General features: G+C 67.2%; 1 protein-coding gene across 9 annotated transcripts in view; it reads left to right on the top strand.

The window, feature by feature from the left end:
- ADGRB1 (adhesion G protein-coupled receptor B1) overlaps nt 1-19,158 on the top strand; it is a 77,185-nt gene that overhangs the window by 46,721 nt on the left and 11,306 nt on the right. For 7 of the 9 annotated variants that reach the window (XM_070476896.1, XM_070476893.1, XM_070476891.1 and 4 more), the window contains exons 18-24: nt 3,489-3,630; nt 9,336-9,439; nt 10,737-10,839; nt 11,399-11,549; nt 11,949-12,018; nt 13,576-13,642; nt 15,910-15,995. In XM_070476896.1, the coding sequence (XP_070332997.1) occupies nt 3,489-3,630; nt 9,336-9,439; nt 10,737-10,839; nt 11,399-11,549; nt 11,949-12,018; nt 13,576-13,642; nt 15,910-15,995 (723 nt within the window). The remainder of the gene's footprint in view (nt 1-3,488; nt 3,631-9,335; nt 9,440-10,736; nt 10,840-11,398; nt 11,550-11,948; nt 12,019-13,575; nt 13,643-15,909; nt 15,996-19,158) is intronic. The other 2 variants (XM_070476897.1, XM_070476900.1) reach the window with 1 other exon arrangement.

Below are 19,158 nucleotides of genomic sequence, written 5' to 3'. Positions count from 1 at the left end.
GCCAGTGGTCTCCAGTGCATGGAGTGGTCGGGGAGAGGGCGTGCAGGGAACGAGCTGCCTTGTTGCAGAGATGGTAATGGCATCATGGCAACAGGAGGGATTTCTGTTAGAGGAGGAGGGCCGAGCGTGCCCGCGCTTTCCCAGGTCAGGGTGGGTGTGCCTGGGATGCTGGCGAGGCTCCCCCTGTCAGGGACTCCCGCCCACCAGTCCTGCTCCTGCGGGTCCCCCGCTGTGCCCGGCCCAGCCCAGAGAGCTCAGCTGAGGGCCTCCACCGACCAGGCTCTGCCCTGGGGACGACGAGCCGTACGCCATCCTTGAGGGCCCCTTTCAGATTCACCTCTCAGAGCCCAGCGGTTCAGATGCTGTAGGCCTTGTGGGGGGTACGGGCTGATCAGACAGATAAAAACCTGGAATCTGGGCCCTTCTGTCGTCATGCTGTGTGGCCTCTGGCAATCACCCCACTTCTCTGAGCTGCGATCTCTGTATCTACACAGTTGAGCTGAGGATCACTGCAAAGATTGCATGACAAAATGCACATGAAGCTACTAATATTGAGGTGGGGCAGAGGCAAGGAGTGGGTCCCCGTCCGTGTCGTGTGTCAGGAGCCCAGGCACATTCCCCCTGGCCCGCTGGAGTCTAGGGGGCCCTGGTGTCGGGAGGTGCCAGGGAGCCCGCCCACAGTTTTGCGGGGTCTGGGCAAGCCGAGCAGCCGCTCACCTCCCAGGCTGCCCACCCCAGCGGCCGGCTCCCTGGGCCAGGGCAGATGCCTCTTCATGCCCTCCGTGGTCTGAGGCTGAGCCCGTCGGCAGTGGGCAGTGCCCCTCGCCCTCCCCTCCTCTGGGAGGCTGATAACCTAATTAGTGCCCATGGCAGGAGCCCTGTGGGGCCAGCCACCAGTCGGGGCTGGCCTTCTCCCAGGAGGTGGCCGGCAGCTGTCAGCCTGGCGCCCAGCAGACCCGCCAGCACCGCCTGGGAACCTGCCAGGCTGCTGGCCCCGGCCGGCCCAGCTCCCCTTGCCTCAGGCCTGGGGTGCTGTCCTCTGCCGACCCTCCCAACATCCTTCAGTGGGCGGAAGAGCTGGGTTCAGGTCCCCCCTCCACTCAGAAGAGGAGGGCCGAGACAGCATCCATGCCTGGGCGGTAGACATTAGAGCTGAGATTTGAACCCAGGACAGCCCAGCTGGCCACAGACTCTGGCTTTTAGGAGCAGGCACGTGGCCAATATTGCGGACAAGCGTGAGAGATGGAGGTGCTGCCTCCAGGCTGGAATGGCCCTGGAAGGCCACCCCGCCCCCCCCCCCCCCCCCCCGAGCGCCTCGTGTCTCGGGACTTCTGGCCTCCACTGTCTTGGCTGTTTGGCGTCTGGTCCAGGGCTTGCATTCGCCACCCCAGGTGTGGACAGGGTGCTCCAGGGGTGGGAGGGACCAGGGGTAGCTGGGGCCCAGTACTCTGCACCCCTGTCCTGTGTGACGCTGGGGAATGAGGGAGACGGTGTGTGACTGGCCCGGGGCAGCTGAGCGAGGCCTCGATATCCCCTCACCGAATGGGCGGGAGGACCAGGCTGGGCCTCCCAGGACTCTGCAGGGCCCTACACTCCCTTTCCCCATCCTCCATCACCCAGGTCTTCTTTCTGGTCCTGTGGCTATCGAGGTCTTCTTTTCCAGAGAAGGAAGGGGAGAAGGGTCTCAAGCGAGGCCTTGATAGGTTGTGACTTCCACTTAGCTCAGCAGACGCTAGCGGGGTTCAGGTGGGCCAAGGCGGGCAGGCTCAGGCAGAGGCGTGGTCAGGAACCAAAGAAGTAGAAGCTCCCAGGACCCTCCCGTGGCCTTCTTTATGGAGGGCCACTAAGATGGAAGAGATTTGGATCCCCCAAACTCTGGCCCCCAGGGCTCAGGCCCCAGTGCCCAAGAGAGGGACATCCCTTCCCCTCCCTGCATTTCAGAGATGAACAGTGTGGGTGGGGAGGCATCTTCTGGGGCCACAGAACCCTAATGCACCCCTCGGAGCCAAGGCCTGGCCTCTGCCTAGCTGTCACCTTGGGCTGCCTCAGTTCTCCTCCTCTGTAAAATAGGGCCAGGTCCCTCCCCGTGGGGGAAGTGAAGAGAGAAGAGCAGATTCCAGGGCCTCCAACAGGCCCAGAGCGTGTCCCTCCTCCCCTGGGGCCTGACGCTCAGAAAGGAGATTGTGTAACATCTCAAATTCAGCACAAGCTGCTCTGGGTTCTGGGATGCCTGCGGCCGAGGCCCTATGCTTTCCTGAGCTCTCATGTAGGTGTTGGGGAGGAGGGCAGCTGGATGGGTGCCCAGTGTCATCCTCTGGACTGTCCCCTCCCCGTTTTAGAGACGCGCGAACTGAAGCTCCGGCTGGTACCTGACTTCCCAGGTGATGCAGCCAGGAGGTAGCCCAGGGTGGTGGCTTGCATCCAGGTGTTGAGCAGAGGCCCTCTTGGTGTGGGGCAGGGGTCGTGGCTTCCCTGGAGGGGCGCAGGGCGGAGTCACTCACCCCATACCAAAGGGCCGGGATGGGGGAGGCAGGCTGAGGCCTTTGGAGGCTCCTTGCAGTTCCCAACTGCTGGGGCTGGGGCCAAAGGATCTAGGGCTGGCCATGGGTAGACCCTGGCCACAGAGACCTGGAATTTTCCCCCCGGGCAGACTCAGGGTCTGAGTTGTGAGCAGGAGGAGAGAGGCTTTTTCAGCCTTAGGGGCAAGAGTCCCCTCCTAGCTGTGGCTCCTGAACCACCGTTTCTGTCTCGGCTCTTCAGGCAGCCTGGAGTCCCCTAGCCTGCAGGCCCAGGGTCCTGGGGCGGACCCTTCATGGGCACCTTCTGCGGGCGTGCCTGGCTGGATGCTGCCGAACAAGTGGGCCGGCCTGGGGATGGGGAACTTGGATCAACAGCGACTGGTTTGCAGAGTAGCTCAGTTCGGCGCACTGAGACCCTACCAAGTGCTGGTTTCAAGGGAACCCGCGCCACCCGCCACCCCGAAAGGCAGACAGCAGGAGGGCCTTGGGTCAGACGCCAGGGGGCACGTTCTGGCCGAAGAGGCCGGGCCCGGGAGGTGGCTGTGGGGGCGGGGCGGCCCCAAGGTCACCAGCTCGACACGAGGCCCGGGGGCGGGCGGCTCAGGGCGCCCCTCACCCTGCCCGGCCCGCGCGCGCACCGCAGGCCGCCGCGGCCCCCGGCTGGCGCCCCGCTCCACGTGCGCCCACGCGCCCCTCCCTGCCCGGCGCTGGGGCGGGGCGCTCTCCGGGCGCGGGGCCAGGGCTCGGCGCCCCGCCGGCCCCGCCGGCCCGCGCTCCCGCGAGTCGCTCTCCCGTGGCTCGGCGGCGGCGGCGGCGGCGGCCATGGGGCGCGGGGCTCCGGGGGCCGGCGGGGCGCGCGCGGCGGCGGGCGCAGGTGCGGGCGCGGGCCGGGGACGCGGGGCCGGGGCGCGGCCGGCCGCCGCTCACGCCGCCCCTGTCTCCCCTCCCCCCGTGTGTCCCGCCCCCCAGACCCTCCTCCCCCGCCCCCCCGCAGCTCGGGCCCTGGTCGTGGCGCGGCTGCCGCACGGTGCCCCTCGACGCCCTCCGGACGCGCTGCCTCTGTGACCGGCTCTCCACCTTCGCCATCTTAGCCCAGCTCAGCGCCGACGCGGTGAGACCCCGGCCGGGCGCTTGGCGGGCGGGCGGGGGCGCGCGGAGAGGGGGCTTCCGGGGAGGACGGTAGCCGCCAAGGCCGGCGCCGGGAGGGGCGGCTGCACCCCGATGCCCCCCGTGGCCCGGCCAGAGAGGCTCGGGCCTCTGGAGAGGGCGGGTGGGAGCCGAGTGGGTGGCGGTGTGGCGTTGGGGACTGGCCCTGAAGGAGCCAGGCTGGGGCCCCTGGGAGGGACTGACGGGTGAGTGTTCCGCACTCTCCTTGGGGGCCGAGGGCCCTGGAGGGAGCCGGTGCTCAGGGGAGATGGGCAGCCCCAGCAGGGTGCTGGGGTTGCAGGAAGGCATGGCCTGGCAGGGCCAGCCGGGTCAATGCTGTCCCTTGGTGAGGGTCCGTCCCCCAGCGGATGGCAGGGTCCTGGCCCTCCCTGAAGAGGGAGGGGGAGGAGCTGCCACCCTCCTTGGAGGTGTTCCCCACCCACCCCAAATGGACCGTGATCTTCGGAGGTGCCTTCGTCCCCAGATAGGGGTCCCGGCTGGAGAGGGTGCTGGGCTTGGCCCAGGCCCGCAGCCCTCCCTGGGAAGGCCCCATCATCTCAGGGGCCTCCTTTTTGTTCCCATGATTCTTGTGGGGGCTGCCGGTTTCTATGGCGACGGCATCTGGGGCCAGCTCGCTGGCTGGGGCCCTGGGTGCTGGGCCCAGCCAACCCGGGCTGGGGAGCGCTCTTGCCCAGGGCCAAGTTTCACTCACTGGACCCAGGAAAGCAGGGTCCCCAGCTGGATCACTAGGCCCCCGGAGGAGGGAAGGGGTAGGGTCTTTGCTTGTTGAGCCCCAGGCCTGGCGTGGGAGGGTGCTCAGGCAGCAGATGTGGAGGACAGACGGGGAGGGGGACACAAATCTGGGGGTGTTTGGGGTAGCTGGCCCTCATTGGATGGAGGTGGCACCGCTCCCCCGTCACAGAACCCTAGTTTCCATGTGGAGGATGGCTCCAGGCCTCTCTGAGAGCAGTCTGCCCCCTCCTTTGTTCTCTGGGATGTGGGGAGGGCGGGCGATGTCAGCCAGGACTCCCTGGAGAGTAGGAGCTGGGTGAGACCTTAGAGGTCTTTGCCTATAACTCTTCTGTCCACCAGCAGGGAAGTCACGGCAGGGGCAGGGGCTTTCTCAGGATCTTGGGGCGACGCTGCTGGACCCGGGTCTGTGCTCTTGGCCCAGATCCCGGAGTGCCGTCCCCCTCAGGCTGTCCCCATGACAGAACTGTAGGTGTTGCTGGTTCTGGGGGCTTGGCCCTGGACAGCAGCCAGGGCCTTGCCGGGGGCTTCCTGGAAGAGGTGACTTTTTGCACTGGGAAGCAGCCCCCTGCGCTGGGGCTCCCTTGGGTCCCCTTTGCAGCTTCAGCAGGCGGAGCAGGGCTGCCTTGGGGGGTATGGGAGGCGCTGGGGGGCTCTAGAGCAGGATGCAGTGCCCAGACCCCCTCTCCCAAGTCCGAGGTCTGGCCCGCGGGAGGTCAGTGCCACTCTAATCTTGAAACATGAGCTTGTCACATGTGGTGGCTGTAGACTGGCCCTCGGTCCCCCTGAGCCTCGGTTTCCTCTCCTGGAAAAGAGAGGTGGCCTCTGCTGCTCAGGGTGACTGAGAGGGCTGTGCCGCTTGACAGGGACCTTCCTGGGCCAGGCCTGCAGCAGGGAAGGCCCCCGCATCCTGGAAGGGTAGTCTCTTGCCGAGCCCGGGGCACCCAGCAAGGAGAGCGTGTTAGGTGAGGGGCAGGTGGGAGGCTGACGCTGGTGGAGCTCAGGGGTGAGCCTGAGGCCCAGGAGGCCTTTCTAGGAAGATCTGGCCTGGCACTGGTGCTCCCGAGGGTGAGTGCGCCAGCGTGCTTATGCGAGCGCAGAGCTCTGGTCTGTGAAGAGGTCTAGGCTTTGCCTGGGTGGGGGAGAGCAGCTGCAGTCAGAGGGGCTTGCGGTGGCCTGGTCTGCATATAGGCGGAACACCCCGTCCCCACGTCCCGGAAGAGTCAACTGAATCCCGCGGTACGGGAGCTCTCAGCGGCCACAGAGCCATGCTTCGGCCATGGACCGCTGTGAGCCTCAGGGTCCTCCCGTCAGATGGCAGAGTAGCGGGCTGGGGCATGTGCTGCGGCCCCGAAGGCCTGGGCGTGGCTCAGAAGGACGTCCCACCTCGTGCTCAGCTGCCATCAGAGCCGTCACCACTCTCCTGTCTTTTCCCAGCTGGCTCCAGCCCCATTGAGGGTGACCCCAGAGGTGCCGATGGGGAAGGGCTGAGAGCAAGAGGGAGGCTGTTCCGGGCAGCCCACCCCTCTGTGTGCCCGAGGCTGGGCCCTCGGGGCGCGGCGTCTGCTGGAGAGACAGCCCAGGAGGAGAGAGGGCCGCTCTGGTGGCTCCGCACCAGCCTCCTTCCTTCCCGGGGGTGGCTCGGGACACAGGCACGAGAGGAGGCGTGCAGCAGGGCCCTGAGGGGTGAGCGGGAGTTCACAGCGGCTCGTGGGGGGAGCCACGGCGGCCTCTGGGAGGCTGAGAAAGGCGGAGATGAGCAGGAGGCAGGGGAGGGGGCTGGGTCTGGGGGGCTTGCCAGACAGGGGCAGGGGCTCCAGCCAGGAGCTTCATGCCGAGGTCAGTGGAGCTGGGTGGTGAGAGAGGGAGGTGAAGAGGGATGCGGTCCTAGAGGGGTCCCACTGGCGTGAAGGCAGAACGACCCAGCTGGCAGGGGGTGGTGGCAGCGGGGAGTTGGGCTATGGGGGTGGGCGCCGCCTGCCTGCACCCACGAAGTGGGGGTTGTGCGCTGGGCATGGGGTCCGTCTGAGCCGATGGAGGCTGCACTCCTGGGGTGCAGAGCGGAGTCCAGAGCGAGGGCCCCAGAGAGGACGGAAGAGAAGGGGTGCTGTGGTCACACCCCAGGAGCCAGGGAGGGCTTAGATCCTGGGGGGAAGGATGCGAAGGGAGACGAGACCCTGGTGTCCCCGCACCCCCCAGCCCTGCCTGCAACCGAGTGTCAGGTCCTGGCTCTGTGGCCTGTGCCAGGCTGTGACCGCGGGAAGGTTGAGTAACCGCTCTGAGTCTCATCTGAGGGGGCGAGACTGGATGGGGACCTAACCTGGCGAGGTGCTGGCGGCGTCCACACGGCCTGGCATGTGCTAAATGGTCTGCAGCACCCAGCAGCTGGTGGCACCGCTTTTGGGATGTGCCTGGAGCTGTGCAGCCAGCCCCACCAGCGTCACGGCTCAGTGTGACCGGGACCAGGAGTCAGTCAGTGTTGGGGTCAGGGCTCGTCTGTATGGGTGGCTGTGAGCCACGTGCGGCACTGGAACAGAGCTGGGGTAAGGACAGAGCCTAGGAAAGAAGGTCAGGGCACGTAGGGTATGTGATGGTTTAGGGGAAGACTGGAAGTAGGGAGGTCACCTGGTGGAAACTGACAGTGACCCTGTGGACCACAAAGGTAAAGGCCTGGGGGGAGGGGCCGGCTCCCTGCAGAGACTCAAGGCGAGAGGATGGCAGAGAGATGAGGGGCCAGCTCAGAGTGATTGTCCAGTCCTCACTGCGAGGAGCGCGGAAAGTGTGAGTCGCTCAGTCGTGTCCTGCTCTTTGCAACCCCATGGACTGTAGCCTGCCAGGTTTCTGTCCATGGGATTCTCCAGGCAAGATTGCTGGAGTAGATTGCCATTCCCTTCTCCAGGGGATCTTCCCATCCAGGGATCGAACCCGGGTCTCCTGCACTGCAGGCAGATTCTTTACCATCTGAGCCACTTGGGAGATGACAGCTCAGCTGAGAGAAGGGCTAACAGCGTGGAGGTCAGGGAAAGCGCTGGGGGACCGGCCTGTGCGAAGGCCCTGGGGCGGCGCGGAGCGTGGCGAGGGAGCCCGTCTCCTGCAGGAGGCTGGCCTGCTTCTGCCTGCTCTCCGCGTGGACTGGGGCCCATCTCTTACGTTTAAGGTCTCCGGTCCAGCCCTCCCAGCAAGACCTTGAAGTCCCTGAGACCCCTGCCCACCACTCTGTCACCTGTGCTTTCCCCACACTGTTGAGAACCTGTGGGGTTAGGGCTGTCAGAAGCGGCGGGCGAGCCAGGCAGAGAGGAGGAGGGCGCGGGCGGGCAGGTGGGCAGCCGATGGTTGTGTGGCTGCCAGGCCTGACGAGGGCAGATGGAGGCAGATGGCCGTGGAGGTCGGGGCCGGAGCGGCCTAGGAGCGGGCCTGAGCCGCTTGCTCGGCAACCCGTAACTTATGTCGCTGACCAGGGCCCCGAGGTTGCCCAGCTAGTTCAGGGGTGCTGGCTAGACCCCAGAGTCCCCCTTCCCCAGGGCCTTCCAGCTCCCCATGTGGAAACGCAGGAGCTGGTTCCAGAGCCTCACCCGGGCCAGCCCCTGGGGACAGTGGATGGCCTGGCTGACCTTGAATGACTTTCTCAATTTTCCAGGAGCCTGCCTCCCCCGGCTCTGTTCATTCAGCCAGTCACATTGACCGCCTGTCTGTGCTGGGCCTGGTGGAGGGGGGCTCCCAGACGTGAGGACAGCAGGCTCGGGGGACAGACAGGTGCCTCCAGCAGTGGCCCGGGGCAGGGACGGGGGCCCTGGTGTGGGGAAGGGCCGTCCGGCCGAGGATGGAGCAGGCGGGAGCAGCTGCGCCCAGTGGGTGGGCCCTGGGGTGCCTGTGCAGCAGCCTCCAGACCTCGGACTCCCGAGGAGGGTGAAAGGTCCCATCTGGGGGCAGGAAGGGCCGCCGTGGCTTCAGGAGGCGAGCGGGAGGCTTGCTCTGCACGTGCGGGGTCAGCAGTGTGCCAGCCAGGTTAGACTCGGGCCGGGGCACGGAGGGGCAGCTCTGCGGGGGGCCACCAGACACCCCTTGTCCCCTGGTCCCACCCCCCGGCCCCTCCCCCCGGCTCCAGGACTCACCCCCTCCTTCCTCTGGGTGGGGGGCGGCTGGGAGGGGCTGCAGGGCCCCCGGGTTGTCTCTGGGTTCCAGACAGAGAGGGACTGAGATCTTTCCTCAGCAAGCACCCGCGGGCTGCCCGGAAGCCTGGGGGTCACGCTCACACGGGGTGCACACAGGGAGACACGGGAAGGGCCCGGTCGGAGCTCAGGGCTGCCCCGGGCCCCTGGGATGGGACAAGCCAAGACCAGAGGGGCCTGAGGCGCATCTGGGCATCTGGGCAGACGGAGCGGCGGGGCCAGGCTTAGAGTCTGGGGGCGGACTCGGGGCACCCGGCGTGGGAGGTCTCACGTGGAGGCGGCGGGGGTCTCTGGGGGCAGCTGCTGTTTGCAGAGCCCCTGGGGTGGGCTGGGGTGGAGGGCCGGGGTCTGTGGCGGGTGTTGAGGGCACCACCCTCCCCCCCGAGCCGGGTCCCTGCCATCGGCTGGCGTTGCAGAGCCATGGGGTCAGGAACAGCTGCCCGAGGCGGGTGTGGACCTGCTGCCTCGGTGAGCTCGCCTGTGACGGGGGTGGGGGGCCCTTCCCTGAAATGGGGGGGCGCTGTGGCCACGCAATTTTACCAGTGGGGGGCGCAGACAGAGACCCTGTCCTTGGCAGGAGATGAGACCCCCCCGGGGACCGCCCGGGGCTGGGGGCTGCTCGAGGCGCTGCGGGAGTGTGGCCAAGGACTGCTGGACGTGGGGGCTCCGGGGGGTGCGGGGCGGGCAGGCTCCCCGGCGTCCCCCGCAGGTCTGCCCGCCCCTCACTCTGTTGCGTCCCCTGAACCCACAGAACATGGAGAAGGTGGTAGCGCCGTCGGTGACGCTCATCGTGGGCTGCGGCGTGTCGTCCCTGACCTTGCTCATGCTCATCATCATCTACGTCTCCGTGTGGAGGTGACCGCGGGGGGTCCCCGGGAGGGGTGACTGCGGCCCCGCGGTGGGGATGGGGGACAGGCAGTCCCCGGGAGGGGTGACTGAAGCTGCCTTACTCGTCCTCCCATCGGGGGAGGTGGCACCCCCCGCGGGTAGGGGTGGAGCGGTGCGGACTCTCCCCAGGAAGGGATGACTGCACCCCGTACCGGGGTGGTCCCCAGGAAGGGGTGGCTGGGGCTGCCTTGCCCCTTCTCCCATCAGGGCGGCCGTGGGCTGGGAGCCCAGAGCCGTCCTTCCCTCTCATCTTCCCAGTTAGGACCATCCATCACCTCCGTCGTCACCCCCCAGCCTCTCCGCCTGCAGTCCCCTGGATGCTGGTGGACAGCGGGGGGCACGGAGGCAGCCAGGGGGCTGGGCCTTCCTGCTCCTTCCCAGCCCTGTGCCCTCTGGCCACTCACAGAAGGCTCCCTGCTCCCTCCTGCCCTCTGAGTGGGACCTGACCAGCTGAGCACCCTGTCCCATGACTGCTGGGCCCCAAGACCCCAACTTCCTTGTCTGTGGCCTGTCATCACCTGGATGAGCCAGGCCGCACCCTGAGCCTGGGTGCACGTGTCTGGTGGGAGCCTCTGCCGGCCCCCTGCCCCAGGCCGCATGGCCTCTCCACCACGGACCCCCGTGCCCGGGTGCTGTCTGACTGGTGTTGGTTCCTTGGTCCCTGGGGTGTGGTGGGCGACCCCATCCCTCTCTCACCAGCCCTGGGGTGGGGGTATGTGTGCGCAGACTCCTTCCCAGCGGGCCCCGAGGGGCAGGGGTTGGGACTGCGGCTCACCGAGGGTCAAGCCAAGGTTGCCGCACCCGCTGGGTCCAGCCCCATCTCCAGTGTGTCGGCTCCAAGGGCAGCATGACCGCAGCCAAGGCCCGCGAGGAGGGGTCGATGCAGCTACGGGGTGGGCGGGGAGGCCGTGCCTTCCTGCCCTGCCCCCGTCCTGCCGAGGGCAGAGGCACCAGTGACCCTGAAATACCCGGCGCCCCTCCCAGCAGCCCCTTCTCGGACATCCGCCCTGACCTGCCGTGGGCCTGCTTGGCGCCCCAGCGGACCCTCCCCTGCGGCCCCTGTGGTTTGCAAAATACCTCCTCCCAGGGTGATCAGGACCCCCGTGGCCCCTGCTGAGTCGGCGATGTGAGGAGCGGTGCCAGTGCGGTGGAGGCCAGGGCCCCACAGGGAGGAGGCGGCCCGGCCTTCATGGCCGCGGCACCCGGCTCCTGTGGAGCTGAGACCCTGCTGGGCACCGAGCATGCCACCCGCCCTCGCCCGCAGGTACATCCGCTCGGAGCGCTCCGTCATCCTCATCAACTTCTGCTTGTCCATCATCTCCTCCAACGCGCTCATCCTCATCGGGCAGACCCAGACCCGCAACAAGGTGAGCGGCCTCCGCTGCGCCCGGGAATGGCCGTCAGTGGTGATGGGGAAGCTCCGCGGCAGGGCCTGGGCCCTGGGGCGCTTGAGGCGAGGGCAGAGCCCTTACTGTTCTGGCTACGGCAGCCCCGCAGCTCAGCCTGGAGGGGCTGTCCCCTGGCCAGGCGTGGGGACTGGGTGTCTGGAGTCTCCAGTGGGACTGGTGCTGTGAGATGACCCGCTCAAGCTTCAGCACGCTGGCCCAGCGTCGGTCCCAGGCCCCCCGAGCCTGTCTGTGCCTTGTGGTGTGGTCTCGGGGTCACCAGCGGATGAGTGGGTGGGCTCCCGCGGCCTCTGAGGCGTCTGCGAGTGGGTGGGGAAGCCAGGAAGAAGCAGCGGTGTCTGTCCCTGGCAGCTTGGGAGTGGGGTTGGGCGAGCATGCCCCAGGGCCTCAGGGCGCACAGCCCGTCTCCGGTGGTGGGGCGGGTGAGCCCTGGGTGGCATCCTGCCTGGGGCCTCGCCCAGGTCACGGCGTGGGCCCGGGGCCAGGTGAGCAGCGCCTCCCCGCCTGCCTGCCCTGGCAGGTGGTGTGCACGCTGGTGGCCGCCTTCCTGCACTTTTTCTTCCTGTCGTCCTTCTGCTGGGTGCTGACCGAGGCCTGGCAGTCCTACATGGCCGTGACGGGCCGCCTGCGGAACCGCCTTGTCCGCAAACGCTTCCTGTGCCTGGGCTGGGGTGAGCGCTGCAGGGCCCCCTCCCAGTGCCCCCCCCCCCCCCGCCCCCTCCACCTCCACCTCCAGGGGGTCACCTGGCTCTACCTGAGTGCCAGGTGAGGAATAACCTGGTGGTGTGAGTCTATCCCAGCCGATGTCCGGGATGTACTTACGATGGGAAACGTTTCCTTCCTGAAGTCCTGAGGTGGCTGGGCCTCCTGTCTTGTGTGCTGACCTGGCCGCCCTCGCCCCCGCCTGCGGGCTCGCGTCCTTGTCCACCTCGTGTCCCCTCTCTCACGGGCTCAGTCTCACCCTCTGTTCGGGGGCTTCGGTGCCTTGCCCCCTCCCCTCCCCCACCCGCAGAGCCGGGCCTAAGACGTGGGGGTCCCCCCGACACCTTTTCTCTCTGCTCCTCCCCTAGGGCTCCCTGCGCTGGTCGTGGCTATTTCCGTGGGATTTACCAAGGCCAGAGGGTACAGCACCATGAACTAGTGAGTTGGGGTGGGGTGGGACGTGGTGGAGGCCGCACGGCTCCCCCAGACCCTCCCGCCGCCCTGGAAGGTGAGGGCTGGCTGGGCACCCGTCTCAGAGCCTGGCGAGAGCGGGGACCCTGGGAGCTGGAGGCCAGGCCCAGGGTAGCCCACTTCCCGCTGTCCACCAGCTCCTCCTGGTGGTGGGCAGCAGGCTCAAGAGAAACAGGCCCTGGGCGCTAGGAGCCCCCATGTTCTCAGCTGCTTAGACCCTCAGAGCTTCCGTTTTCCCGTCTGCATGACAAAGGATCCAGGTCTTCAGGAGTCTGTATGACCCCTGGGGCTTCCCTGGTGGTTCAGATGGTAAAGAATCTGCCTGCAATGCAGGAGACCTGGGTTCGATCCCTGGGTTGGGAAGATCCCCTGGAAAAGGACATGGCAACCCATTCCAGTATTCTTGGAGAATCCTATGGACAGGGGAGCCTGGCGGGCTATAGTCCATGGTTCACAAAGAGTCGGACACGACTGAGCAACTCAGCACGGCACATGGCCCCTGGGCGGGGGGGGGGGTGCGGGATGGAGTGTGGCGGGGCTGTCTCACAGATGAAGTCACTGAGGCCTTGAAGGCTCAGCCGGCCCAGGTCCAGGGGCTTGAATGCCAAACCAGGACGCCGTGTGGCTTCCTAGGGTGTGGGGGCGAAGAACTGAGGCCTGGGAGGCCGTGGCTGTGGTTGTGGGGAAGAAGAGCGGCGACAGGAGGAGGGGCCACACAGGCCCGGCTGCCTGGGGAGCCCAGGGGGCCGGGACGTGACCGGGCCCTGGGGCAGGCATACCCTGCACTTGACGGAGGACCCTGGTGGGGGTGGGGGCTGTGAGTACCAGGAAGGACGTGTGGACACTGACCCCACAGCTGGGAGGAAGAAACACCAGTCTACCCAGCTTGGGGACAGATCAGGCGGGAGTGGGACGTTGCAGTGGGGTTCTGAAGGAAGATTAGTGGGTTTGGCAGATAGCACAGAAGCTCAGGGCAGATGAAACAGAAAGCGCAGGAAGAAGAGCAGCCCTCCCTGGGCTCAGGGTTCCTGGACGCCCCCCTGGCTGGTGTCCAGGAGACTTGGGGAAGTAAGTGTGGTGGTGAGGAGGGTCCAGGTCCTCCCGTGAGCAGGAGGCCCAATGCTGAGGCCCTGGGGCCTGTCTGGGGTGAGTGGGCAGAAGGAACTCCAGGCCAGGGACCCAGCCCAACATTTTAGCATGATGCCAAGAGAGGGTCGGCACGTGAGGTTGGGGATGGTCTGCAGGGCGAGGTGGGGAGCCCAGGCCTGGGGGAGAGTCGGGGGAGGGGGACCGTCAGAGCTTCCAGCACCCCCTGCTCTGGACCGATTCCACCTGTGAACTTCACCTGTCAGCCGCCTGGGGGCTCCCTCGAGTTGCGAAGCCAAAGAATTAATCATTTGCAGCGTCCTCGCTTCCTCCTGCCTCTTCTGGGCTCTGCACCTGCCCGCCTGGAAGCGGGTGGTGCCTAGCCTGTGCCTGGGTGGGGTCATGTCTGGCCGCTAACCAGCCTGCCTCCCTCCCCAGCTGCTGGCTCTCCCTGGAGGGGGGACTGCTCTACGCCTTCGTGGGACCGGCCGCGGCCGTCGTGCTGGTACGGACCCCCGCCCCTCTGGCCTGGACTGAGCCCCTCGCCTCCCCACAGGCCAGGTCTCCAGTTGGGTCTGCTTCCCCATCAGAGTCACCCTGGTCAGCAGGGGCCGGTGGGGCCCTCAACCCAGCTGGGCTCATTTCCATGGGCGCAGCTGGCCTGGTGGCTGTGCAGTGGCCCTGTGCCTGTCAGAAGGCCTGTGCGGGTTTGAGTGAGTGACCATGATGGGACAGACAGATGGCCAGGCCAGCAGAGATGCGACCACGCCAGGGTTTTCTTTCTCTACTGGTCATTCACTGGAAGAAGGGAGCCCCTTCTTTTGCTGGACCCCGCACTGCCTGGCATTTCCTTTCTGCGGTTCCCTCCCATTTGGTGAGGATGGCAGTGCCCCGGGCACACAGGGTTACCATCCCCAGGTCACGGGTGAGCAGGGAGAGGCTGGAGATCTGAGCCCGTCTCGCCCTCCTCTCCCGCCTGCCCCCAGGAAAGGGCATCGCTCTGCAGGGTCCTGCTCACCGGGCTGGGCCTCACTGCCTTGTTGTCAGACCTGAGCCGGGCTGGGGGCGCAGACTGGACGTGGCAGAGGAAAGTGAGGCCCAGGGCACCCAGGGGAGGCTGGGCCTGCAAGGGATGGGAGATGGGGGAGCCAGTGGGCAGCGGAGTTGGTAGGCAGGGTCCGTGGGCAGCCCCCAGGCCCCTGCCCCCAGCCCCAACCAGCCTCCTCCTTTAGTCTGGAAGACTGGCAGGGAGCCGGGCTGCGTGCTTTGCATTTCAATGCTGCTGGTCGGTGGGCTGGGCCTCCTAAGGGCCCAGGGAGGGGCGATGTCTGAGGCAGGAGTCCCCCGCATCCCTTCCCACAGTGCAAGGAGGGCAGGCCTGGACCCTCCTGTAATGCTGGCTGGTTGTTCGGTTGCTCACACATGCCCGACTCTTTGTGACCCGCTATGGACTGCAGCACGCCAGGCTTCCCTGTCCTTCACCATCTCGCAGAGTGTGCTCAAACTCACGTCCATTGATTGGTGATGCCACGCAACCATTTCATCCTTGGTCGTCCCCTTTTTCTCCTGCCTTCAGCCTTTCCCAGCCTGAGGGTCTTTTCCACATGTAACACGGGCACGCGCAAGTGAAAGAGGACACAGCCTGCTGCAGGCAGGGTGGCAGCCACCGGTGTCCCCTCCCCTGCCCCAGCCGTGGCAGAAAACGAGGTCACCTGGGGAAGCCACTCTCACCCAGAGGACAGGAGGCAGGGACAAGCCTGCCGCTGTGCGTGCAGCCATGAGCGCTTGGAGTTGAGGGGGCCCCAGGGAGTCGGCCTTCCCAGACCTCCGGGCCCAGGGTCACGGGTCCAGGGACCCCCGGGGCCCCAGAGTCTCTGAGACACGGGAACCTGGCCAGGGGTCAAGCAGCCTCTGCAGAGTGGGAGCCTGAGGGCAGGGCATTGCGGGGAGAGGGAAGACCAGGGCCTGGTGGCTGGTGGGGATGCTGGGGACAGCCTGTCTCTGTCGCGGTGGCCGAGTGAGCGGTAGCATGAGACTCGCCTCGGCTCCCAGAAGCACTTCCCGGGGCAGGTGCCTGGTGGTCACAGGTTCGGGGGAGACTTGTGGCGCGGTGGCCTTAAGGTCTCTAAAAGGCTGCCTGGTTTGGAGAGCAGCATGGCCCCAGGCAGAGCCAGGATGGGGTGTCCTGGGACGGCATCAGGTTAGGCTCTGGGTGAGCTCGTTTGTGGGACGCACACAAGTTGCTGGGACGCTAAGGACGGGGGCGCAGGGTGATCCTGGGCACAACAGCAGCTGGACTGGCGGTCACCTGCGGGCCCTTCTGCAGTCTGCACAGAACAAGTGCCCTGCGGGGCTGTTTGGCCAGCCTGCTCAAATGCTTGACCGCTCCGGGCAGTGGCTGATTTGCCCCAACCCCAGCCTGACCTGTGGACTCCATCCCAGATGGAATCCTGGCTTCACAAACTGCTGTTGATCCCAGGAGAGGTGGCACTGGGCCTGAGGACCCGTCACATGGGAGGTTTGGGGGTCTGGTGGGACCATGTGGTGTGGAGAACCCCTGCTAGGGACTGGGGCTCCAGGAGGGACGACAGGGCAAGGGGACCAGAGTTTGGGTGAGCTGGCAGCACCCCCCTCCCTGGGGCCTTTGCATCCTCCCTGGAGCTCTTCACCCGCAGGGGGCTGTGCGAAGCCCCGTGCTGCCCTGGGGTTGGGGGGCCGGCCCCAGTGCCCCTGCGGGCTCCCCCTCATACCTGCTTCCCCCCCGTCCTGCAGGTGAACATGGTCATTGGGATCCTGGTGTTCAACAAACTCGTGTCCAAGGACGGCATCACAGACAAGAAGCTGAAGGAGCGGGCAGGGTAGGAACGGGCAGCCGCACCGCGCCCCACTTGAGTCGGGACGACCCGAAGCCCCCGCCCCCCACCAAGCAGGTCGGGAGACGGAGGCACGGAGCCCCTGACAGAGCAGGGGCTTAACAAGTTCTCAGAGGCTGTGAAACCGACTGCTTCCCGAGACCTCGGACCCACAGGGTGGAGGGCAGCCTGCCCGGCCTCTCCCCGCCCCTCCGTGGTCAGCTGGCCCTGAACCGGCATGCGCCCCGTCTTTGTGGTGCCATCAGCACAGGGGGGGTGCGGGGCCAGGAGGGATGCTCCTCCTGCCTGGGGAGCCAGCCCCGAGAGGCCGGCGCCTGGACAGGCCCGCGGCACTCGGGTGGGCAGTGCCCAGGGGCTGCAGTGCCCAACCTGGGCAGAGGCGCGTGGAGGGGGGCGATGCTCCTCCAGCTGCAGGGGCGCGAGCCCCTGGGATCACAGGCGGGCTGGTCCCGCTCCAGCGCCGAGCCCGCCTCAGCTCACCTCTGCCCTGCGCAGGTCTGTGGGGGATCCACGCCCTCCCCACCCCGTGTGCCAGTCCTGCCTGGTGTCCATCTGTCTCTCTCCCTTGCCTCGTCCTGCTCTTGCTGTCCCCGTGAACAGAGCTTCAGGAGCCCTTCTCCATGGGCCCCTGGCGGGCTCTGTGCTGGTTAGAAGCCTGCTCTGGGGCAGGCGTGTGACCCTGGAGGGCCCACGGGGGCTGGGAGCCGGCCGGCCTGGCTGTGGGCCGGGGCCTGCACGGCCTGGGCATCTGCTGAGTCTGCGAAGCGGGGGTTGGCAGGCTTGTCCCAGAGCACAGCGTCAGCCACGTGTGCTCCGGGAACGCGGGTCAGGGCGGCAGCGAGGCTGGGCCCGTCTGCCCCACGGCGCTGTCTTGTTTCCTGCACGGACTCGTGCGGCAGGGTCTGCAGTCCTGCTCCCGTCTCACAGCGCAGACCGAGGCTGAGGTTGAGGGTGGGGGCAGGGGCGGGTGGAGCAGGGCTGCGGTCAGGTCAGGCCGCCCGCCCCGTTGGGCCTTCCCTGGGTACAGCAGTGCTGGGGCTCGAAAGCCCCTGGACTCGCCTGCGGGCCTGACCCCAGCACCCCGCACGCTCAGTGCTGGCCGGGGGGCCCCTGCCCAGGTCGCTCGCAGGTACCCCCTGGGACCATCGGGTGAATCCCTCCCTCTCTGGCTGGGGCAGCGCCTGGTCCTGTCGGATGTGGGGGACCCGAGGGCAGGGACTGTGGCTTCGTCCAGGTGTCCCACTTCTTGGTGTGAATGTGGGCAGCTCACGTCACGCTGTGCTGAACATGGGTGCACACTGGCCTGGGCCCGCCCTGCCCTGCAGTCAGCCGCACCCAGCCTCAGAGCCCACACTCGGCTCTCCCGGCCGCCCAGCAGGTCCAGGGCCCTGGGTGCAAAGAGACCCTGGGACCCCTGGCCCCCCATCCTCACCCTTGCCCTGGAGCCTCGCCCCCGGACCCCATCCCCCCCCAAGGAGGCTCGAGCTGGACACCTTCTGGTTAGTTTTGGGGCTACACCCCTCCTGCTCCCCCTGCCTGTTTCTGCGAGAACAGTTTTACTCCTATTTCAGTCTGTTAATTTCACTTGCAGTCAGCTGCCCCATGTCCCCCTCGGGCGCCCCCCAAATGTGCCGAGTGTGCAGTCCTCTCTGAGGCCGACGCCACCTCCGAAGCCGCCAGTCACGCCATGTCAGGCCGCCCCTCGCCCGCCGGCGGGCTCTGCGCCCCGCGGCCCCATCTCGTTCGTTTTACGCTTTCTCTGTCCTTCGTGTCGTCTCTGCTGTCCCCTCCGGGCCGCAGCAGCCCCCCAGTCTCCTCACACTGTGGTCCCTGCCCGGCCCGTCTCCTCCCTTCCGTCCTCCAGGGCCTCACGGAACCAGCCGGGCCCGAGGGCCGGGAACCAGGCCAGGCCTCTGGCTGTGAGAACACGGTCCTCTGGCGGCCGTTGTCAGGGTGTGGTCATGCTGGGGTCCCCGTGCTCCATGCGAGCGTGGCAGAGTGTGGGAGGAGTCGCGTGTCGGTCGGGAGTCACAGTGTGAGAGGCCGCTGCACCTGTGGAAACCGGGTGTGTTGGGGCAGCCGGCCTGTTCGCTGACCCCAGCCGCCTCCAGGGGCCGCAGGCAGGGCAGGGGCGGTGCAACCTGGGGGCTCAGATGATCCAGGAGCGTCTGACTGTCTGGTCCCCAGAGACGGGTCCCCGGGACCCTCCTGGGGGAGGGCCCACCTGGCCTCAGCATGCTCGGGGTGGAGACGCAGCACCCTCTGGAGGGGGACAGGCTGCTCCTCCGTGCTGGGGTCCACAGCCCGGACACTGGGGCTCCGCTGGGCCCCTCCGTTGTTCTGCAGGCAGGCGGGCCTGTGGGGTGGTGGACAGCCTCAGCTGTGACTCGGGCTGTGCTGAGAGCCTGTCCCCGGATCCCTGGGGGATGCGCTGGGCCGGTCGCACAGGAGGTCAGCGGCAGTGGGCCTGCCCGGCCCCATTCACGCCCAGACCCCTCCCCAGGGCATCTGACTTTCCCATGGGGGAGCTGTGGACCTGCCCCTCACCCGCCCAGCAATCACGCCTGGACCTGCACGACCCCCCCCTTGCTGCGAGGTGGAAACGCTTCAGAAGCTGCAGGGGATGGGCTACAGGCGTCTGAGTAATTTACGGGTCCCCAGGCCCCGGCCATCTGCCAGCCGGCTGCAGCACCTGGCTGTCAATGCCAGGCCTCCGCCCGGGGGACGATGACTCACAGCAGGATGAAGCGTTTCGGTGGGGGAGGCCTGGCCCCTCTTGCTCGGAACATGAGGGGGTGGCTGGGCCCGGGGGTCTGGCCCAAGAGGGCCTGCCGTGGAAGAGGGGAGGCAGACCGCGGAGCCCTGCCTACCCTGCGGGGGAGACAGGCCCAGGCCAGGACGGGGCCCCCGTCGTGGGCTCTGAGGCGTTGGGCCAGGTGTGGGCACGGCAGACAGGCGTGGAGGGCACAGAGCCTGCGGTGCAGGTCCCCAGCCCGGGTGTTCCACCTGGCCCCCTTGTTCTCAGCCCCTGCCGTCTGGAGGGCCTGTGAGGCGGCTAGAGAGGCCAGGGTCTAGCTCTGGAGGCCCACCGTGCCCAGGGAATGTGCCCCAGGGTGGGGGGGCCGTTCCTGGGGTGGGGGCCCGGGCC

The sequence above is a fragment of the Odocoileus virginianus genome, chromosome 15 (genome assembly GCF_023699985.2).
Source record: "Odocoileus virginianus isolate 20LAN1187 ecotype Illinois chromosome 15, Ovbor_1.2, whole genome shotgun sequence".
Taxonomy (NCBI): Eukaryota; Metazoa; Chordata; class Mammalia; order Artiodactyla; family Cervidae; genus Odocoileus; species Odocoileus virginianus.
The sequence above is the reverse complement of the archived record's forward strand: the minus strand, read 5'-3'. Positions and strand labels throughout refer to the sequence as shown.